Below are 19,869 nucleotides of genomic sequence, written 5' to 3' on the forward strand. Positions count from 1 at the left end.
GCAGTGTCTGTGCCAAGCCCCTCTGTCAGAACAAGATCTGGGAAATGGTGCCAAATGCAAGGCCACGCCAGCACTTCTCCTCCCCATTACACCACAGCCACGCAGAGCAGTGCAGAACGTGCAGGCTGGGCTTGTCATGGTGTCATCTGCTCAGAGACACACATTTCTAGACCCAGCCCACAGCTGAGGACCTGGGACAGCTGCACCCCTGCCTCCCTGGCCCAAAACTGTGGCTGGCCATCGTGGCGAGGCTGGGATTGAGGCACTGCACAAGGAACAAGGGCTGTGCCCGCTCCTGGGCAGGGCTGCAGATCTATGGCTTGAGGTGGAAGAATCTTGCACAGCTGGACACAGATACACTGCAATGCAGCAGTTGGTGCTGGCATATGGGGCTTTCAGGTGAAACGAAAGCCAAGACCTGGTGCACCCACTTGTCTGCTTCTGACAAAGATGGAGAGATGAATCTGTGAAAGGCTCACAGACCTCACCAGAGCTGACCAGGCTTGCCTCTCTTCTTTCTCCTGCAAAAGTTTCCCCTGAACCACTCTCAGTGGAGACTGGGTTATGCCCTGGGTGAGGAGTCATCCCTCACCTGGTTAGTTGTAACGGTCAGGCTACCGTCCTGAATACTTGTTAGCCATTTAAATGCGCAGTCAGTTTCTGAGGTCTGCTAAATATCTGCTCTCTTTGTTGTGTCTCACTCCCTGGAGTCAATGTCACATCTGTCCCATCCTGTGCTGGGATTAGGATCACATCCCCCTCCTCATGTGGGAGCTATCTGGAGATGCCTCTGCCCATTCACAGACCTGTTGTTGGCAAGGTCTGTAACAGCCCCAGGGCACTGAGCACCTGCTGGCTTTGCTGTGCTTGCCTCCAATGACCCGTGTTGAAATTATTGCAAATCACAGGTTTGTGTCAGCACAGATACAGGTGCAGGTTATGTTTCTTTATGACCAGGATGAAGTGTTTGCTCTTCACCAAACCCACAGGGTATTGAACCCTGCTGGCTGTGCTCTCTGCTCACTCTGAGTGGGAGGTCTGTGTGCATCAGTATTGCTGAGGTCTCAGCAGCCAGGGTTGCAGTGCTCACCTCGTCTTCAGTTCCAGGGGAGCTCCATTGAGACATGAACCCCAGGAAAAGCTGCAGAAGGAAAAAAACATGCTCTTACAGGCACATTCAGAGAGAAGCATTGGTTCTTGGAGTTTTCCCCAGTGTCCAAATGTGTTATAGACTTCACAGGAAGCTGAAGACATACAAGAAATCACAGTGTTGTATATATTGTGAGATGCGACATATAGATTGATTATAGTAGATCTGAAAGTTTTAAGACTGTTTATTAGCCTGTCTAGACAGGAGGAGTGGGTTGGAGACAAACACAAAACATTGCAGTGAAGGGAAAACAGAAGAAAAATTGTTTTAGCCAGGAAATTATCAGCATTGGTGTTAACATTATCATATCAGTGATAATAATGTCCCATACAAGTCTTCCATATTAGCAAGAATCATAACATAAAGGTTGTTGAATGTATTTGAGAAGTGAAGCCCAAGAAATTCCCATCAAGGATGTCCTCAGGGTCTGAGGCGTCTTCAGAAATCCTGTCTTGACAGTGGCCAGATGTACATGTTTCAGACAATGTACTGCAGGTGGCACGTACCAGGGACTGTCCTGTCAAGTCATTGCATTTTACTTGTAACTTCTTGTCAGAAATTTTAACTTGAACTTTGACCCCCCCCCAACCTTCAAATTGTTTTTACTAAAAAGCCCACCCTGTTGTGCACAAGAGGACCAGTATCGCAGCAGTGAACCTTTCTGTGGCTTTCCCTCCAGAGGCAATGAAGCCATGTAACCAGGGCTGTGCAGATTCTGCATCTCTGCAGAATAGAAAATTGTCACTGTGGAGGTTTGCCTTGGTGGCCCTGGCAACATGAGGTGAGACAGAGCCATGTGAGCAGCATCTCCCGAGTTTCTTTTATCTAGCCTGTCTCAAAGGCATACCTAGGTCACAGTAAGGCTTGCCTGGCCCCTCTTAACTCTGGCCTTTGACTATAGAAGTCTGGAAACCTGGTTGCACACATGCAGAAGGCCAGTGTTGGCCCGTTTATTTACTGCATCAGGAAACAATACCTACTGTGGGCAAATTACAAGATCCTCTACTAAAAGAGTTCCAGAATTGTAGAAGATATCCTATGAAAATGCAGATATAAGTACTTAGATGCAAGTTTGATCTGCAGTCAAATGCTTTTTAAAACACTGCTTTTAGAACACATTTTTATAAAATAAGAGAGGATTATCCCATTGCAGTTTTAAGTTCTTGAAGACTGAAAAGACAGATGACCAAACACTTTTAATGTCAATCACGTGTCCTCCATGATCTTCCGAGGCACAGAGGTGAGGCTGACAGATTGGTAGTTCCCAGGGTAGTTCTTGGTTCAGCTTTTGCAGTGGAGCTGCGGGGAACAGATGCTGCCCCTCAGAATGTACCCAGAGATGTTCTGTTTCTGCCATTCTTTGCTGAGGCCAGCCTATCCAGACATGCTTCTCAGGTGAGACTCAGAGTTGTCCCTCTCCTCCCACTGATTTCACAGAATCACAGAATGGTAGGGGTTGGAAGGGACCTCTGGAGATCATCTAGTCCAACCTCCCTGCTAAAGCAGGTTCACCTAGAGCAGCCTGTACAGGACCATGGCCAGGCGGGTTTTGAATAGCTCTCGAGGAGGAGACTCCCCAGCCTCTCTGGGTAGCCTGTTGCAGGGCTCTGTCACCCTCAGAGTAAAGAAGCTCTTCCTCATGTTCAGCTGGAACTTGGTCTCAGCACCAAGCCTGTCAGAGTTCAAGGACCATCTGGATGATGCTCTTAGTCATAGGGTTTCATTTTAGGTAGTCTTCCAAGGAGCAGGCAGTTGGACTCAATGATCCTTACGGGTACCTTCCAACTTGAAGATATTCTATGCTTCATGTAGCTGACATTGGTTTTCACCAACACATTGCCTGGTGTCTGCAGCAGTGGTCTCTGCATGCACAGCTCCTGGGTCTCTGCCGTGGGAACTGTCAGACCACAGCTCAGGCCCTGTCAGAGTCCTTCTGCAAATTAACGCAAAAAGCAGATAAATGTGAATCTGCATCTGGCAGGTGACTGAAGGCTGTCAGCCCTCCTGGCTGGGGCAGCTGCTTCTGCACAGAAGTCAGGCACCCAGGTCTGTGTGGGGTGCACAGGGTCTTGGCCTGGCAAAGGTTCTGCCCCAGCATCCAGTACCTGCTGTCCTGCAGCTGCTGGCAGCAGCGGAGATGGATTGGGGTAGAGGCAGCAAGATCTCCTCCTGCCTGCACGTCCCTCTTCCTGCATGTTGCAATGTAGGGACATCCATGACACTGTTTCCAGCCACCCTTTCCAGACCCCTTGGATTGCCTCATGCAGGCCTCCAGGGCTGTATGCTTCCCAGGGTGCTGTCTGCTGCCGGGTGATTTCCAAAGTGCCCCCATTTCTTTTGCTGTAAAAAAATACCACCACCAACAACAAACCCCAACTTGATGCTTTCAGCTATTTACAACTCATTTTGGCTTGCCAAAGACACATCTCACATGTGTGACTTGCCACTATTTCAGGCACAAGGCTCACTGGGCTGATGGACTTCACTGATTTACTGGGATTTGAAGTAAGCAAATCAGACCAGTCCCATGGCCCTTCTACCTGCAAATCCTGGCAGAAACCAAACCTTTCCCTCTCACTCTGAAATGTATAAACCAGTGATAGCTAAGGAGGAAGGCAAGCAGCCCAGTCACAGTCCCTCTATATTATGAACCGAACTGTGAGCCTGACATACAGCTGTGTATGTGATATTAGTATAGTAGATGTGTCGCGAATCTTCAAAACAGTTCCCAATACAATCTGCAGACTCTGAAAGTTGGGCTGTCAGAGAAACTGCAATTTGGATGAATGCCTAGGCAGGAGCCTCACAGGCTGACTCTAAGCATTGGTTTCACAGAATCGTAGAATGATAGAATGGTTTGGGTTGGAAGGGACCTTATAGATGCCATCTTACAGGCAACATGCACATCTGTCTGCTTTCCACTGCCCAGTCATAGAATCATAGAATCGTAGAATTGTTTGGGTTGGAAGGGACCTTAAAGATCATCTAGTTCCAAACACCTTGACATGGGCAGGGATACCTTCCACTACACCAGGTTGCTCAAAGCCCCATCCAACCTGGCCTTGAACACTTCCAGTGAGGGGGCACTTCCATTTCACTGGCCTGTGAGGTAAAGTGCAGACATCTCTGGAGAGACGGTCAGGCAGTGAACCTTGGTGGCAAACGGCTGTCCTGCTGAGCATGTGGGGTGGCCAGGCATGGCCTCCCATGGCTGCCAGTAGGCTGTCTCTAAGAGACCAGTCCTGACGAGGCTTCTGACATTCGCCAGTGATCATAGAAAGCTTTGGGTTGGCAGGGCTTGGCTGGCAGGGACAGGCAAGGCAAGCCTGACACAGGGAGGGCAGGTTTGAGGAGTTTGTGGGGAAAATAGATTGTTCTAGATAAATAGATCCTGAAGGGTGTGTGGGCAAGGACAAATGCATCTGTGGACAGGCCAGAAACACAGTGCTGCCTTAACCTTGCATTACTGAAGCTGTGTGGGAGCAGAGCTAGATTTTAGGCTAAACAGTATCCTCTGTCTCTTGAGATTAAGTCCCCAGCTGATAAAAAGAGGTTGAGAGCCAGGATGGCCCCCGACTATCCCCAGATATTTGGATGTAGCACACAGCACAGAAAGCTCTACCATGGGACAGGGAACCTTGAAGCAGTGATGCAGATTTATCTCCTTCATGTGGTACAGCTCTACAGGTACACAAGATCCTGGACAGGTGTCGTGGTTTAATCCCAGCTGGCAACTAAGTCCCACACAGCCACTTGCTCACTCCCTGCCCACCGCAGGATGGGAGAGAGAATCAGAAGGGTAAAAGTGAGAAAACTCGTGGGCTGAGATAGACAGTTTAACAGGTAAAGCAAAAGCCACACACGTAGTAAAGCAAACCAAGGAATTCATTCCCCACATTTGGCAGGCAGGTGTTCAGCCATCTCCAGGAAAGCAGGACTGCATCATGCATGGTTACTTGGGAAGACAAATGCCATCACTCCGAAGGTCCCTCCCTTCCATCTTCTTCCCCCCGCTTTCTGTGCTGAGCATGATGTCATATGGTCTGGAATATCCCTTGGGTCTGTTGGGGTCAGGTGTCTCGGCTGTGTCCCCTCCCAACTCCTTGTGCACCCCCAGCCTGCTCACTGGCGGGGTGGGGCGAGCAGCAGAAAAGGCCTTAACTCTGTGTAAGCACTGGTCAACAATAATGAAAATATCTCTATGTTATCAACACCGTTTTCAGCACAAATCTAACACATAGCCTCATAGTAGCTACTACGAAGAAAATTAACTCTATTCTAGGCAAAACTAGCACAGCAGGTGATGGGTCTTCTTTGCATCTCTCCTGCAGGAATGATAAGATTGAGGGCTGGTGCTACACTTTCCGCCAGATTGCTGACTGGATGCAGAAGCTGCAGGAATTGCACAAAGCCTTCATCCTCAACCCTGGTGTGGGGGTGTGTAGCACTCCCCACCAACCGTGCTCACTTCAGGGATGGCACCTGACTGCTTTTTTGGGGTGTCTCTCCACTTTACAATGCTGTCTCTTATCTTCCACATGGTATTATGATAAGGAAGAGTCTGGGCATCATGGAAGACAAGGGGCAGGTGGGGTGGAAGGCAGCTGGGTTAGCAGACACACATCTCTGCGGTTGCTAATGTTTGGGTAAATTATGAAGGCATTCACAACCTTTAACCCCAGCAACATCTCTTCTCTCAGTCAGTCTGGGCTCTTACCTTATCACAGGTTACGCTGCTTCTGTGCAATCATGTTAAAAGATGGTACAGGAGACACAAGTTCAGTGTTCTGTCAGCTAGGGAGAAGCTCCACCCTCACTGCTCCCATTGGCATGGTTCCATGGCCTCCATCCTTACTGATACCATGTTGCAATGTCTGAAGTCCCCCACAGCAGATGAGCACCGGCAATAAACAACCACAGCAGGTTTTTGTATCAGGACACCACTGGGGCAAACTGCCACAAGCATGAGCTGTCCTGCAATTCTCTAGCTTCCCTGCGCCATAGGACCCATGCCACTAAAGACCAGGTGCCCAGGCAGGAATGTTTGACGGCTAATAGCCATGCACAATTCCTCTTTCTATCCCATTTCATCAGCCTGAAAGCATTTGTGGTTCTTCATGCACGAAAGGTGGAAGTGCCACCAAGATCCTGCAGGAGACTGTGCTGCTGGCGGCGAGCAAGACAGTCTCTAGGGAGAGTAAAATCTCAGATAAGTGAGTGTTGGGTTGCTGAACACCAGCAAGCAATCAGGCAGGTAGCCTCCCCATGACACACAGCTCATCACAGCTGACACTGATCTGTGGAAAGATCCCTCTAGCTGGCTGCTGCTGCTGCTTGCTGTGAACGGCACCTAGGCTGGCCTCCTTCCAGAGAGGACACAGCACCTGGTCTAGTTTGACCGGGTGCACGGGCTCCTGTGAGGGCTGACTGCACCCTTCCTCTCTCTAGGTGCCTCGTGGAAATCCTGAGAACATATGAATGGGTCAACAAAGTCACTATGCTCAGAGCACACAGGTAGCTGCAGGCACGAGGTGAGGAGTCCTGTCAGTCCCCTTCCACCCAGAGTAGCAGTGCTAGCTTTAGGGTTGGAAGAAAGGGATGCGGTGTCAGTGCACACAGCTCAGGCAAAGGCCAGTTAAGTGCCTGATTCTGCAAGTGTCCAGAGAAGAAAACTGCACCTTTGGGAATTGGAGGAAGCAAGTTCTACCATAGCCTGGATCTATGCACTGCACTTCATTTTGACAGCAGCTCCTCTTCCACGTTTCCCGTCCCCTGAATATGTTGGTAGCTCCCACATGTCCCATAGGCTGTGCTTTTCTGTTCATATCTTACAAACCTCTTGTCACCCATTACAGGATCTTCCTACCCCAGACCACTTACCACCTGGCTCAGCCAGCACCTGGCTCTGCAAAGCTGCTAGCACTGCCAGTCAGTGATCACCTTATGCTATGCCTTCCCCAGTCTGCAGAAGGCGGCCTGTGCGTACATGGTGGGCTGGCACACGCTGGATCTCATTGCGATCATGGATGGTGTAGAGTCCATCCCAGCCTTTGGGGCAGGTAAGAGACTATCCTGTGCAGCAGACACAGTATTCCTCAGTGCATGGGATATCCTGAGACCTGACTGCTGTGTACTTTGCACGGAAAGGGTCAGACAGCAAGTGCATGGTATCGCTAATAATTGTGAATGGCTTAAGGAGGACCTACCTTTCCGCTGGGCAGCTTTCCAGCCACACTTCCCTAAGACTGTAGCATTGCATGGGGTTGTTGTGACCCAAATGCAGGACCTCGCACTTGGCCTTGTTAAAACTCACACAGTTGACCTCTGCCCATCAATCCAGCCTGTCAGATCGCCCTGCATAGCCTTCCTACCCTCAAGCAGATTGACACTCCTGCCCAATTTGGTGTCATCTGCAAACTTACTGAGGGTGCACTCAACCCCCTCATCCAACTCATTGATAAAGATGTTAAACAACACTGGCCCCAATACTGAGCCCTGGGAGCCAGCTCCCTCAGTGCTCTTGGGTGGATCCCATCTGGCCCCATAGACTTGTCAGTGTAGATGGAAGGACTCTGAGCACAGCCAGAAACCTACCTTCTGAGTTCATTGACTGGTTTTACCAGGGCTCTAAAGGCTTCTGAGGCAGGTTTCTGGGGGTCTAGGGACTTCTGGAACAGACTAGACTTGGGACCAAAGAGGCTGTGGGATCTCCATCCTAGCAGATACTCAAAGTCAGCTGCACAGACCTGAGCAACCTACTTTAATAGGAACTGTTTTGAGCTGGGGTGGTTGGACCAGCAACCTCCGTAAGTCTCTCCCCACCTGAGTTTTTCTGCAACTCTGTGAGGCAAATGAGTTACCACTGTTTGATGCTGCAGTATCAAAGCAATGGGAACCATTATAGGGGCCCAGAGCACAATTCGTTGTTAGTTGTGCCAGCACGTGCCTTTCTTGGCATTGCCTGTCTTGCTTGGACATATGCACAGACACATATGATGTTCATGCAGCTATAAGCATTACTGGTTGTGGCTATGCATGGGGTCATTTATTATAGCTTGATCTTCACTTCACACTGGTTTAGGCCGTCTCTCTCTCCTGGCTCTAATGTGCAGTGTTCTTCTCACAGTGATTTGCAGGGCACTCCCAGGCCAGGTGTCTGGATAGCCTCCTGCAGGTTGTGTATGTCTCTGAGGTGTTGTCAGATGACCTCTGCAACAAAGAAATCCACACACACATTCTGGTAGCAACTGAAAAAGACAAGGTAGTTGGGATCTCGTGCACCACTCACGTGTCCCATACCCCCCCCTTACAGCGCAGGACACCAGCAAGCCCAGCCCTGGCTCCAGCCCATTCAGATGCTTGTGTCAAGCACGAGTTAAACACCCCACTGTGCACAAAAGGTGGAAACTGTCTTTTGAATGCCAGCCTGAGAGAGGAAGCCTGAGCAGAAACAGCAGAAAAGCACCAGCAGAGCCTTTCCTTGGCAGACTGGGGAGGCAGAGCCAGTGGGCAGGGAGCTCTTGGCTCTTGGGCTGTTTGCACCACGCAAGAAGGGCTCCCCACAGCATGGCGTGATGCAGGGGTGCTGGTATCCCCTTGGTGTCTGGGTAGTCGGGGTGGTCCAGCAGATGCTGATTTTCTCTCTCATATCCTCGCAGGTTGTCCACACAGCTCTCTTGTGCTTGTTGAGGAACTACTCAGTGCAGGAAGCCTGAACATGCGTGGACACCTCCCATTCCATCTGTGCAGCCATTGAGGCTTCATTGAATGCGCCGGGGCACAAACAGGGGGCAGACAAAACAGATGCTGCAAGCTGTATCACATAGTAAGCAGGATCCTGACTCCAAGGAGCCTCAGAGAGGATTTCTGCGTTTGGGTTGGTCCAGGCATATCTTCTGGCTGGGCAGCCACACTATTTTCCAGCTGAGGAGGTGTTCTGATGCCCTGAACAAGACTAGCAGTTAGGGATGGTAAATTAATCTTCACAGCAGTGGGAGGGAACGGGGTAATGTTCTGGACTCTCCTGCTTTGATCTGGGTTACTAGTTTCTCCTCAGGTGAGATGTAATACTGTCTAGAGTCCTGCTATGAAGGTTCAGGCTTCACTGACCTCCCCAGACTGCTCTGGGACAATCCAACCTGTAGACTGTAGGGTGGGCAGGTGCAGAGCATTGTTCCTAATCACTTGGGGAATTGAGGTTGAGAGCTGTAATCTCTTAGAAGAATACTTGTTCTCCCTGGCTATGGAGGAGAAGAAGCATGGGACTGGAAGGGACCAATGGAGTCACTGATTCCAGTCTCTGCTGTCAGGATCAACATGCTGTATCATCTCTTTCACTGCCTGGTCAAGATCCTTCACAAAAGTAATTTGATTTCTCATTCCCTCTTTTACCACTGTGTACTTGGTTTGCATGGCAAGGTTTTGGTATTAGAAGGGCTACAGGGGTGGCTTCTGTGAGAAGCTCCTAGACGCTTTCCCTATGTCCGACAGAGCCGGTGCCAGCCGGCTCCAAGACGGACCCGTCGCTGGCCAAGGCCAAGCCAAGTAGCAACGGTGGTAGCGCCTCTGTGATAACATATTTAAGGAAAAAAAAAAGTGCAAAACTGTGTAATGGCATTTGCAGCTGGAGAGAGTAGTGAGAACTCTGCAGACACCAAGGTCATTGAAGAAGGAGGAGGAGCAGGTGCTCCAGACGCCAGAGCAGATTCCCCTGCAGCTTGTCGTGAAGATCATGGTGAGGTAGACTGTCCCCTTGCAGCCCACGGAGGTCCACAGTGGAGCAGATCCCCATCTGCAGCCCGGGGAGGACCCCGCGCTGGAGCAGGAGGATGCACCCGGAGGAGGCTGTGACCCTGTGGGGACCTCATGCTGGACCAGGCTCCTGGCAGGACCTATGGACAGAGGAGCCCACGCTAGAGCAGCCTGTTCCTGAAAGATGGCACCCCATGGGAATGACTCACACTGGAGAAGTTCACAGAGAACTGTCTGCTATGGGTGGTACCCCATGCTGGAGCATGGGAGGAGTATGAGTCATCCTCCCCCTGAGGATGAAGGAGCGGCAGCGACAATGTGTGATGAACTGATTGCAACCCCATTCCCTGTACCCCTGTGCAGCTCCGGGGAGGTAGAGAATATGGGAGTAAAGTTAAGCCCGGGAAGAATGGATGGGTGGGGGAAAGGTGTTTTAAGATTTGATTTCTCCTTATCCTGCTCCGATTTGATTGGTGCTAAATTAAACTAATTTCTCCAAGCTGAGTCTGTTTTGCCCATGACAGTAATTGGTGAGTGATCTCTCCCTGTCCTTATCTCGACCCACCAGCCTTTCACCCTATTTTTTCTCCCCTGTCCAGCTGTGGAAGGGGAGCTACAGAGCAGCTTTTGCAGGCACCTGGTGTCCAGACAGGCTAAACCACGACATTCACACCTCGCTCCTTTGAGGTTTGCACCTTTCATTTCTTTTAGCCTATACTCACTAATGGCCAGTGAACACTGACCTCAACACTAACTCCTTGACTGAATAAATGGAAATCATGTAGTTGCTCAAAGCCTTGTCCAACTTGACCCTGAACACTTCCAATCATGAAGCATCCACAGCTTCTCTGGGCAACTTACTCCAGCATCTGTCTCACCACCCCCATTGTAAAAAAATTCTTCCTTACGTCCAATCTAAATCTACCCTCTTTTGGTTTAAAACCATTATCCCTTCTCCTTTCACTGCAGGTCTTGGTAAAAAGTCACTCCATCTTTCTTAGAAGTCCCCTTTAAATACTGAAAGGCCACAATAAGGTCTCTCTTATGCCTTCTCCAGGATAAGCAACCTCAACTCTCAGCCTTTCTTCACAGGTGTGGCATTCCAGCCTTCTGATTGTTTTCGTGGCCCTCCTCTGGACCCGCTCCAACAGGTCCATGTCCCTCTTGTTCTGTGGGCTGCAGAGCTGAACACAGTGATCCGGGCAGGGTCGCACAAGAGCAGAGCGGAGTGGCAGAAGTGCCTCCCTTGACCAGCTGTCCATGCTTCTTTTGTTCCAGCCCAGGATATAATTGGCCTTCTGGGCTGCAAGCACACATTGCCATCTCATGTCCAAGTTTTTGGTATCCCCAAGTCCTTCTCTGCAGGGCTGCTCTCAATCCATTTATTACCCAGTCTGTATTCATATTGGGGATTGGTCTGGCCCATGTGCAGGACCTTGCACTTGGCCTTGTTGCACTTCATGAGGTTCTCATGCGCCCACTCCTCAAGCCTGTCAAGGTCCTTCTGGGTGGTATTCCTTCCCTCAAGAGAATCAATTGCACCACAGAGCTTGGTATCATCTTTATACCTGCACTCAATCCACTTGTCTGCATCACTGATGAAAATATTAAGTAGCATTGGTGCCAATACAGTCCCCTGATGGACATCACTAGTTACTCATCTCCATTTGGACATTGAGCCATTCATTGACTGAAACTCTTTGGATGTGGCCATCCAGCCAATTCCTTATCCACTGAATAGTCCATCCATCAAACCCATATCTCTCCAACTTAGTGACAAGAGTGTTGTGTGAGACTGTGTCAAAAGCCTTACAGAAGTCAAGATAGCATCAGTTGCTCTTTCCTTATCCACCAACACAGTCATTCCATTGCAGAAGGCCACGAGATTAGTCAGGCATGAGCTGCCCTTTGTGAAGTCATGCTGGCTGTCTCTCTGTCATCCATATGCCTTGACGTAGCTTCCAAGAGGATCTGCTCCATGATGTTACTGGACACAGAGGTGAGGCTGACTAACTGGCAGTTCACAGGGTCCTCCTTTTTATGCTTTTTAAAAATCACAGAATGTTAGGGGTTGGAAGGGACCTCTGTGGGTCATCTAGTTCAACTCCCCTGCCGAAGCAGGGTCTCCTACAGCAGGCTGCACAGGACCTTATCCAGGCGGGTCTTGAATATCTCCAGAGAGGGAAACTCCACAACCTCCCTGGGCAGCCTGTTCCAGTGCTCCATCACCCTCAGAGGGAAGAAGTTCTTCCTCATGTTCAGACGGCACTTCCTCTGCTTCAGTTTGTGCCCATTGCCCCTTGTCCTGTCGCTGGGCACCACTGAAAAGAGTCTGGCCCCATCCTCCTGACACCCACCCTGCAGATATTTAGAAGCATTTATGAGGTCCCCACTCAGCCTTCTCTTCTTCAGGCTAAACAAGCCCAGCTCCCTCAGCCTTTCCTCCTAGGAGAGATGCTCCAGTCCCCTCATCATCCTCGTAGCCCTGCGCTGGACTCTCTCCAGTAGCTCCTCATCTTTCTTGAACTCTCCATCATCTGAAAGGTCATGGAGAACAGCAGAGGTGCCTGAAGAATGGAGGAAAGCCAGTGTCACTCCAGGCTGCAAAAAGGGCAAGAAGGAGGACCCAGGGAACTACAGGCGGTCAGCCTCACCTCTGTTCCTGGAAAGGTGATGGAACAGCTCATTCTGCATGTCATCTCTAAGCAAGTGGAGGAAAAGAATGTTATGAGAAGTAGTTGACATGAAATCACCACGGGGAAATCATGCTTGACCCATCTGATAGCTTTCTATGATTGCATGACTGGCTGGGTAGATGAGGGGGGAGCAGTGGATGTTGTCTACCTTGACTCAGCAAGGCTTTCGACACTGTCACCCAGAACATCCTCCTCGGGAAGCTCAGGAAGCGTGGGCTAGATGAGCGGACAGTGAGGTGGCTTGAGAACAGGCCGAATGGCAGAGCTCAGAGGGTTGTGGTCAGCGGTGCAGAGTCTAGTTGGAGGCCTGTAGCTCCTGGTGTTCCCCAGGGGTCAGTACTCGGCCCAGTCTTGTTCAACTTATTCATCAGTGACCTAGATGAAGGCACAGAGTGTACCCTCAGCAAGTTTGCTGATGACGCAAAACTGGGAGGAGTGGCTGATACACCAGAAGGCGAGACCTGGACAGGCTGCAGAGCTGGGTGCAGAGGAACCTGATGATGCTCAACAAGGGCAAGTGCAGGGTCCTGCACCTGGGAAGGAACAACCCCATGCACCAGTACAGGCTCGGGGTGGACCTGCTGGAGAGCAGCTGTGCGGAGAGGGACCTGGAAGTGCTGGGGGATGACAACTTAACCATGAGCCAGTAGTGTGCCCCTGTTGCCAAAAGACCAGTGGTATCCTGGGGTGCATTAAGAGGAGTGTGGGAAGCAGGTCGAGGGAGGTTCTCCTCCCCCTCTACTCTGCCCTAGTGAGGCCCCATCTGGAGTACTGTGTCTAGTTCTGGGCTTCCCAGCTCAAGAAAGATGAGGAGCTACTGGAGAGAGTCCAATGGAGGGCTACGAGGATGATGAGGGGACCGGAGCATCTCTCCTATGAGGAGAGGCTGAGGGAGCTGGGCTTGTTTAGCCTGGAGGAGACTGAGAGGGGATCTGATAAATGCTTACAAAAATCTTAAGGGCGGGTATCAAGAGGATGGAGCCAGACTCTTTTTAGTGGTACCCAGAGACAGGACAAGGGGTAACGGGCACAAACTGAAGCAGAGGAAGTTCCATCTGAACACGAGGAAGAACTTGTTTACTTTGATGGTGATGGAGCCCTGGAACATCAGCAGGCAGGCCGTTTCATGCAGGCAGGAATGACAAACTGCTGCTGTTGTCTCTGCGTAAGTTGCATCCCCTGTTTCACAGGGGTTCCTGCAAACTTTGACAGAAGAGATCCATCTTTTTGGACCTTCTGGCATCATAAAGCTACCATATTGGATAACTTGCATGAAAGGATGATAAGTAATCTCCTGAAAAGTTCTCTGAATTATTATTAATGGCTTTTAACAATTCTTAGAACAATGAGGAAATCCTTGAGGATTAAGGAAAAAAAAAAACCCACAACCCTCAAACCAGCAAGACATTCTCTTTCCTCTTCAAAGAAAAAAAAAGATACAGAACTCTAGTGTTGTGCCAGTATCTAAAGAACAACAAGCTAAGTGGTCAGTCTAAGTACAGCTTATCAGTCTGAAATATTCCACGCAAACGAACAGAACAGTTGACATTAAAGGCTATCATAAGTGAAAACCAGCCAACATGGTTTCACAGAGAACAGTTTTCTGTAAACATTATTTTTTCATTAATTACAAGTCCAGGTTTGTAAAAGTAGCTATTGACATAATACGTTTCTGTAAGGCATTTTTCTTGGCCCCACGTGTTACACAAATATTGGTGGAGCACATTAAATGCTAGTTAGCAAATACTTATAAATAAGGACTTGTCCTAGAGAATCCCAGACCCTGCAGCTATTTGGCATCTTTATCAAGAACGTTAATGAAAGTATAAAACAATTGGAAAGAAACCTGCAGATTAAAAAAGCTGATGACAAATGAAAGCAATGAAAATATTGATTATACATCGAAGTTTTCTGGAAAAGTTACTCAAAAAACCCCACAGTTACTAAGGTCTCTGCTAGAGTAATTCTGTGAAACATATAATGTTTTACAAATGACAGATGAGTTAATCATGTGCTGTCTGGCCTTAAACCCTGTTAACCTGAATTTCTAGAAACAAAGGAAATGGGCCCTCAGACACATTTTCAGAACAATTGAAAAATACACTTAAGAGGGTAAATCACAAACTGAACGTAAACAGTGTAATGAAGCAATTGATGAGGAGAAAAAGAGGTGGCTAAGAGCAGAGCAATATTATCTTTGTAGTCTACATAAAAGAGGCTATTACAGAATACCACAACTGGTTCCTGGTTTGTGTCTCTGGACTTAAAAGGCCAAAAATATACTCATGAATATGTAAAATGTCAGCAAAGAACAAGAAAAAAAAAAGAAAAAAAAAACTTAGATTGAGACTAGCAGGTCTTTTTAGCTCATACAGCAAATTATGTATGGAGTTAATTATGACTACAAATACGCAGGAAGAAATTTCTGATACCATAAAGCTATTTAAGTTACCAGGTCTGAGCAATATGAGATGCAGAGGCTGAAAATAAAAACAAGTTCAAACGAGAAGACACATAATCCTTAGTGTAATTAATAACTTCAACAAGTATCAAGTGACTAGCTGGTCCCTTTTATCACTTCTCCCCCCACACCTCCCAAACAATCTCTTTTTAAATATGTACTCTATCAAATTAAATTTATAAAAGCAAGGCCAAGTTTGGTGGGGCAATGAGTGGTGTTCATCAAGGGTCTGCGTTGGCACCAATGCTATTTAATATCTTCATCAATGATGTAGATAGGTGGATTGAGTGCAGGTATGCATATGACACCAAGCTGCATGGTGCAGTTGATTTGCTTGAGGGAAGGAATACCATCCAGACAGACCTTGACAGAGGAGGGCCACGAAAACAGCGGGCTGGAATGCCTCACCTATGAAGAAAGGCTGAGAGTTTGGGTTGCTTATCCTGGAGAAGGGAGGGCATAAGGGAGACCTTATTGTGGCCTTTCAGTATTTAAAGGGGACTTCTAAGAAAGATGGAGTGACTTTTTACCAAGACCTGCAGTGAAAGGAGAAGGGATAATGGTTTTAAACCAAAAGAGGGTAGATTTAGATTGGACGTAAGGAAGAATTTTTTTACAATGGGGGTGGTGAGACAGAGGCTGGAGCAAGTTGCCCAGAGAAGCTGTGAATGCTCCATCATTGCAATTGCTCAAGGTTAAGCTGGATGGCATTTTGAGCACCTGATCTAGTGAAAGATGTCCCTCTCTGTGGCAACGGGGGTGGACTACATGGTCTTTAAAGGTCCCTTCCAAGCCAAACTATTATATAATTCCAGAGGGTAGAATTTTGTCCTGGATTTGCAAAATGTTAGGCTAACCGTACTCTTAACAATGAACAGTAGACTCGTGGGTACTTGAACAGTAAATCTTTGCACGGTAGGCTGCAGTACAATTAGCTGGTTTTATGTTATTTATAGCCCTGGGTACACATGATGTTGTGAATTCTCCAATTAAAACACCTTCCTTGAGGCTAAATTTTCCCATGCCTTCAGAGCAGTACAGCACGGCTGCAGGCATACTGGGTAGCCTGCCTTAGTCCATCTACAGCAGGATGCAGGTGCTCCTAAACAGATCACACTCCTCAAAAGCAGTGGACTGTGCTGGTGCAGCAGTGCCACCACCTCTTATCAGCTGAGCCTGTTGTAACACTGATGGAGCATCAACGGACTGTTGGATAATGATATTTTTCCACGTGCCATGTTATGTGGGGGAGTATGTTGTTGATGTAACTCTACAAAATCCAAACGGTCACAAAGCATCCATGTCTAGAAAGCAGGTCTGGTTAGTTACTCGTCAATGACAGTAAATAGGACTCTAGACTGAAATCCACTAAGAAAAACCTCCTTTAATTCATGGGTTTGTGTTGTCCATCTATGGCAGGAAGGTAGTAAACATGTGTGGTCAAAGTACAGCTGTGTAGAGTGGAGTACTGAGGAGAAATGGTGCAGACAAATGAACAGCACCAGAGCATGCAGGACAACCAAGTGGGCAGGCTGGGGCGTGCTCTACAAGTAGGGATGGTACCAAGAACACTACACACCCGACAGACAAGAAACCACATTCCTGCACTGGTGACATTTTGTCGTCTTTTATCTTGCCCCTCTTACTACAAACCTTATACACCCTGCACAGAGGTCCACATATTTATACTTCCAGTGCAGCACTGCAACCACAGTGACAGCTGGTTCCAAAAGGCAGTGTAGCTACTGCATGTAAATCACAAAGGAGCATTGCATGCTGTCTCACTACCATACAGGTGTTAATCCCCATGAGAGACAGACCATGCTCAGCTGGGGTCTGCTTTGCTTATTACATGGAAGAGGCAGTTCTTGAGAACACCCTGGCCATGCAGCACTTGCCACTGTCAGGGCCAATGTGATTATTCTGGTAATAACGCCTAAGTATAAACCTGTCTGTTCACTAGGCACTGCAATGGCTTCCCCGTGAATTTCAGCACCAACAGCTTTGGTAGACAGTGAAAATACACAGCGAGGCAACATGGAGCCAGCTGCCCATTTCCTTGCCCGCTAAACTGCAAGGAAAACTTCAAATTTAGCAAATTTCTCGTACAGTGGGTCCTTGGATAACAGAAATTCTGGAGAACCCATTCTCTGCAAGACAGAGTAGGACTGCCTGTGCTGCTGCTTCCTACCAGCTTCTATGACATCTGCTGTATTTATGGAGCACAGGATGATATTCCCTATGATTCAGAGTTCATGCCAACATGTGACTTAAAATAACGAACCCTCTTCTTTTAACCTTTTCCACACAGGGAAGCCACTGCTAATATACCTCATTCACACAAAGGAAGCAATATTGAAAAGAAACAGGTGATATAAGAAGGTGGCGTTTACAGAAAAAAAGGACACTATGGGAGCATGAGCATGACAAGAACACACTGGCACGGCAGTTCAATGGAACCTGGGTTTCAGCATTAGCAAGACTGCTGTGTAGATATGCACCGTCTTGCAATAAGTTTATTTCCCAGGTGAGTTTGAAACAAGTGGTCTTCAGAGGGCCCATGAAGGCCATCTTATTACATCAGCTACTGGGGGTCTCTAAAAGGCCAGTGAATCTCCAAAAGGCTGAAAAGTATTTATTCCTCACTGGGCTGGAAGACCCTCTACATACATTCAACGCCCAGTGCTACAGAAGATAGATCCCAGGGGAATACTGGGTTCCTGACGAGGGTAGTAATGATGTCCCATCACTTCCAAGCAGACCAGAGGTCACGTGCTACTGTCTGGTGCTAAGTCTAAACATCAGTGTATGAAGTAGAGACAGTGCCTTGTGCAGCAGACTGCAGCACACACTAGGAAGGTATTTGCTTTTCTGTGGCAGCCTTGCTAACAGACAGGACAATTACAATACAAGACAGAGCCTTTGTATTCTGCGCAGCGCTACTTTGTGTGCATACTGAGCAAAAAGAACCCTGATCTCACCCATCAGAGGAAGACAACAAAACAGACAGCTGCTGTACCGGAAACCACTAAAAAAGCAACTAATGTGACCCAAACTGAGATTGTAACCAGAGCATGAACTACACTGCTAGTGCCACTGTCCAAAGAAACTACACCAGGAGAGGCAGCCTCTGTACCACAGCTTTGGTTTGAAGTCTCTCACAACTGACCAGAGGCAACAGTTTCAAAATCAAGGTCACCGCGTAGAATGAGGTCACAGTCCCAAAGACAGTCAGTTGCTTGTATTAGCGCTGTGGGTTATGAGTCTGACAGAAGTGGGGCTTGTAACTGAAAAGCTTTAGGATTACTCCTTCTTTTCTCCTAGGGATTTACTTCCGGCCTCGTTTGCGGCTGGTTTTTGGAAATTCGTCTCTCTCTGCAACTTGGGGCTCCCCCTCCTCGCTACTCACACTCTCATTGTCCACCCGCTGTGGACGACCTCTCTTACTTCTCCTAATTTTTTCAACTCCAGCAGCGGGGAGCTTCTTGGTAGCCAGGGTCCCAGTTCTCTTCTTTTTGCCCCGAGTCAAAGGACGTTTCTTCCGTTGCTTCCTCTGCTCTTCTCTTTGGCGGATTTTCATTAGCTTCTCAAAGCTTTTGGTGGTAGTTGTGTTCACATCAAACCAGTCCTGAAGGGTTTAGAAGGCAACAGGTTGGTACTCATGGTGGAAATACCATATAAAGTCTATCAGGGCTCATAATAAAGCAGACTTTTGGGACCAAGGTTTCCTGAAACATGAGATCTGGAAAGACACCTGCCTAACAAAGCGCCGTTCTTTGATGTTCCTCCTCAGTTGTCACTCTGTCTCAGAGGATTCAGATTTGATTTGGCAATTGCCTGGCTAAATGCATGGGAAATGCTGAAGAGCTGAATCGAGCAGCAGCAGCTTGGGACAAGACATGTGACATGACACAACACTTGCTCCCCAGACCAACGCATAAGACCAGCTATGTTTAAGCAAATCAAAGGCCACTTGAGTCTATAGGACCCTGTTCCCAACAGTGAGCAAAGAAAAAATAAAACAGGGCAAGCATCCAGCATTTCCTTCCCAAGACACCCTCCCCACCTCCAACAACCTGGGGTTTGAGGACTTCCATTCCACCTGCCTTACCTCAGCATGCACAGAGTTGATGTGATACTTGACCCCACTCTCTGAAATGAACTCCTTCTCACACAGGAGACATTTATATTTACCAGCCACAAAGTCTCCCTGGCACCAAAACAAAAAAACACCATCATCAATTACTGCCTAGAAGGCTGACGTCCCTATATATTGTATTTGAATCTTGCTCAGATACAACCCAGTAATAAGAAGCAGAAACTCTCATTCATACCAGACAATACTTCAGCTACAGAAGCGCTGACATTATTGATCAGTTACGCCCAGAAAGCATAGGGCTGCTCTGTGAGATGTTACAAGGTCTCCAGCACTGTACCTGGAAAAAACGCTCTTGTAGCTGTGAATCTACAGGTAAGACTGCAGTTTCACTAAAATGCATCCCATTAAGATGCTTCCTCCTTGCCTCAAGCAGTGTTTGCAATGGCAACCCCATCAGGACAAATTGTGAGGAACTCAGATTAGCAGATGGCAGGACAACAGCTCGAACAAGGAGATCTCTGAAGGAAAGGGATAGTCGGGCTATTGGTATAAAAGATAGCGAGTACAGGAAGGCTACCAACCAAGGTACATGTGCCGAGGTGAGATTTGAGTCCTGAGACACTGCAATATACAGATTCACAACCCTGAAACAGTAAAAAAAGTGCATGTCAGCAAAACTCTAGTAAGATATAACTTCTTCCTGCACAAGAAA

The 19,869-nt window shown here is 48.1% G+C and overlaps 1 protein-coding gene across 10 annotated transcripts in view; it reads right to left on the reverse strand.

Annotated features, from left to right (window-relative positions):
• Window positions 1–1,316: 1,316 nt before the first annotated feature.
• Window positions 1,317–19,869, reverse strand: part of ZNF512 (zinc finger protein 512) — a 39,103-nt gene continuing 20,550 nt past the window's right edge. For 7 of the 10 annotated variants that reach the window (XM_075415181.1, XM_075415180.1, XM_075415188.1 and 4 more), the window contains exons 12-14: window positions 19,739–19,801; window positions 19,170–19,268; window positions 13,637–18,686 (exon numbers count right to left, since the gene is read on the reverse strand). In XM_075415181.1, coding sequence (XP_075271296.1) covers window positions 18,387–18,686; window positions 19,170–19,268; window positions 19,739–19,801 — 462 coding nt within the window. In that variant the 3' untranslated portion in view covers window positions 13,637–18,386. Of the gene's footprint in view, window positions 8,360–13,635; window positions 18,687–19,169; window positions 19,269–19,738; window positions 19,802–19,869 lie in introns of those variants that run through there. The other 3 variants (XR_012763281.1, XM_075415185.1, XM_075415184.1) reach the window with 3 other exon arrangements.

The sequence above is a fragment of the Opisthocomus hoazin genome, chromosome 2 (assembly GCF_030867145.1).
Source record: "Opisthocomus hoazin isolate bOpiHoa1 chromosome 2, bOpiHoa1.hap1, whole genome shotgun sequence".
Taxonomy (NCBI): Eukaryota; Metazoa; Chordata; class Aves; order Opisthocomiformes; family Opisthocomidae; genus Opisthocomus; species Opisthocomus hoazin.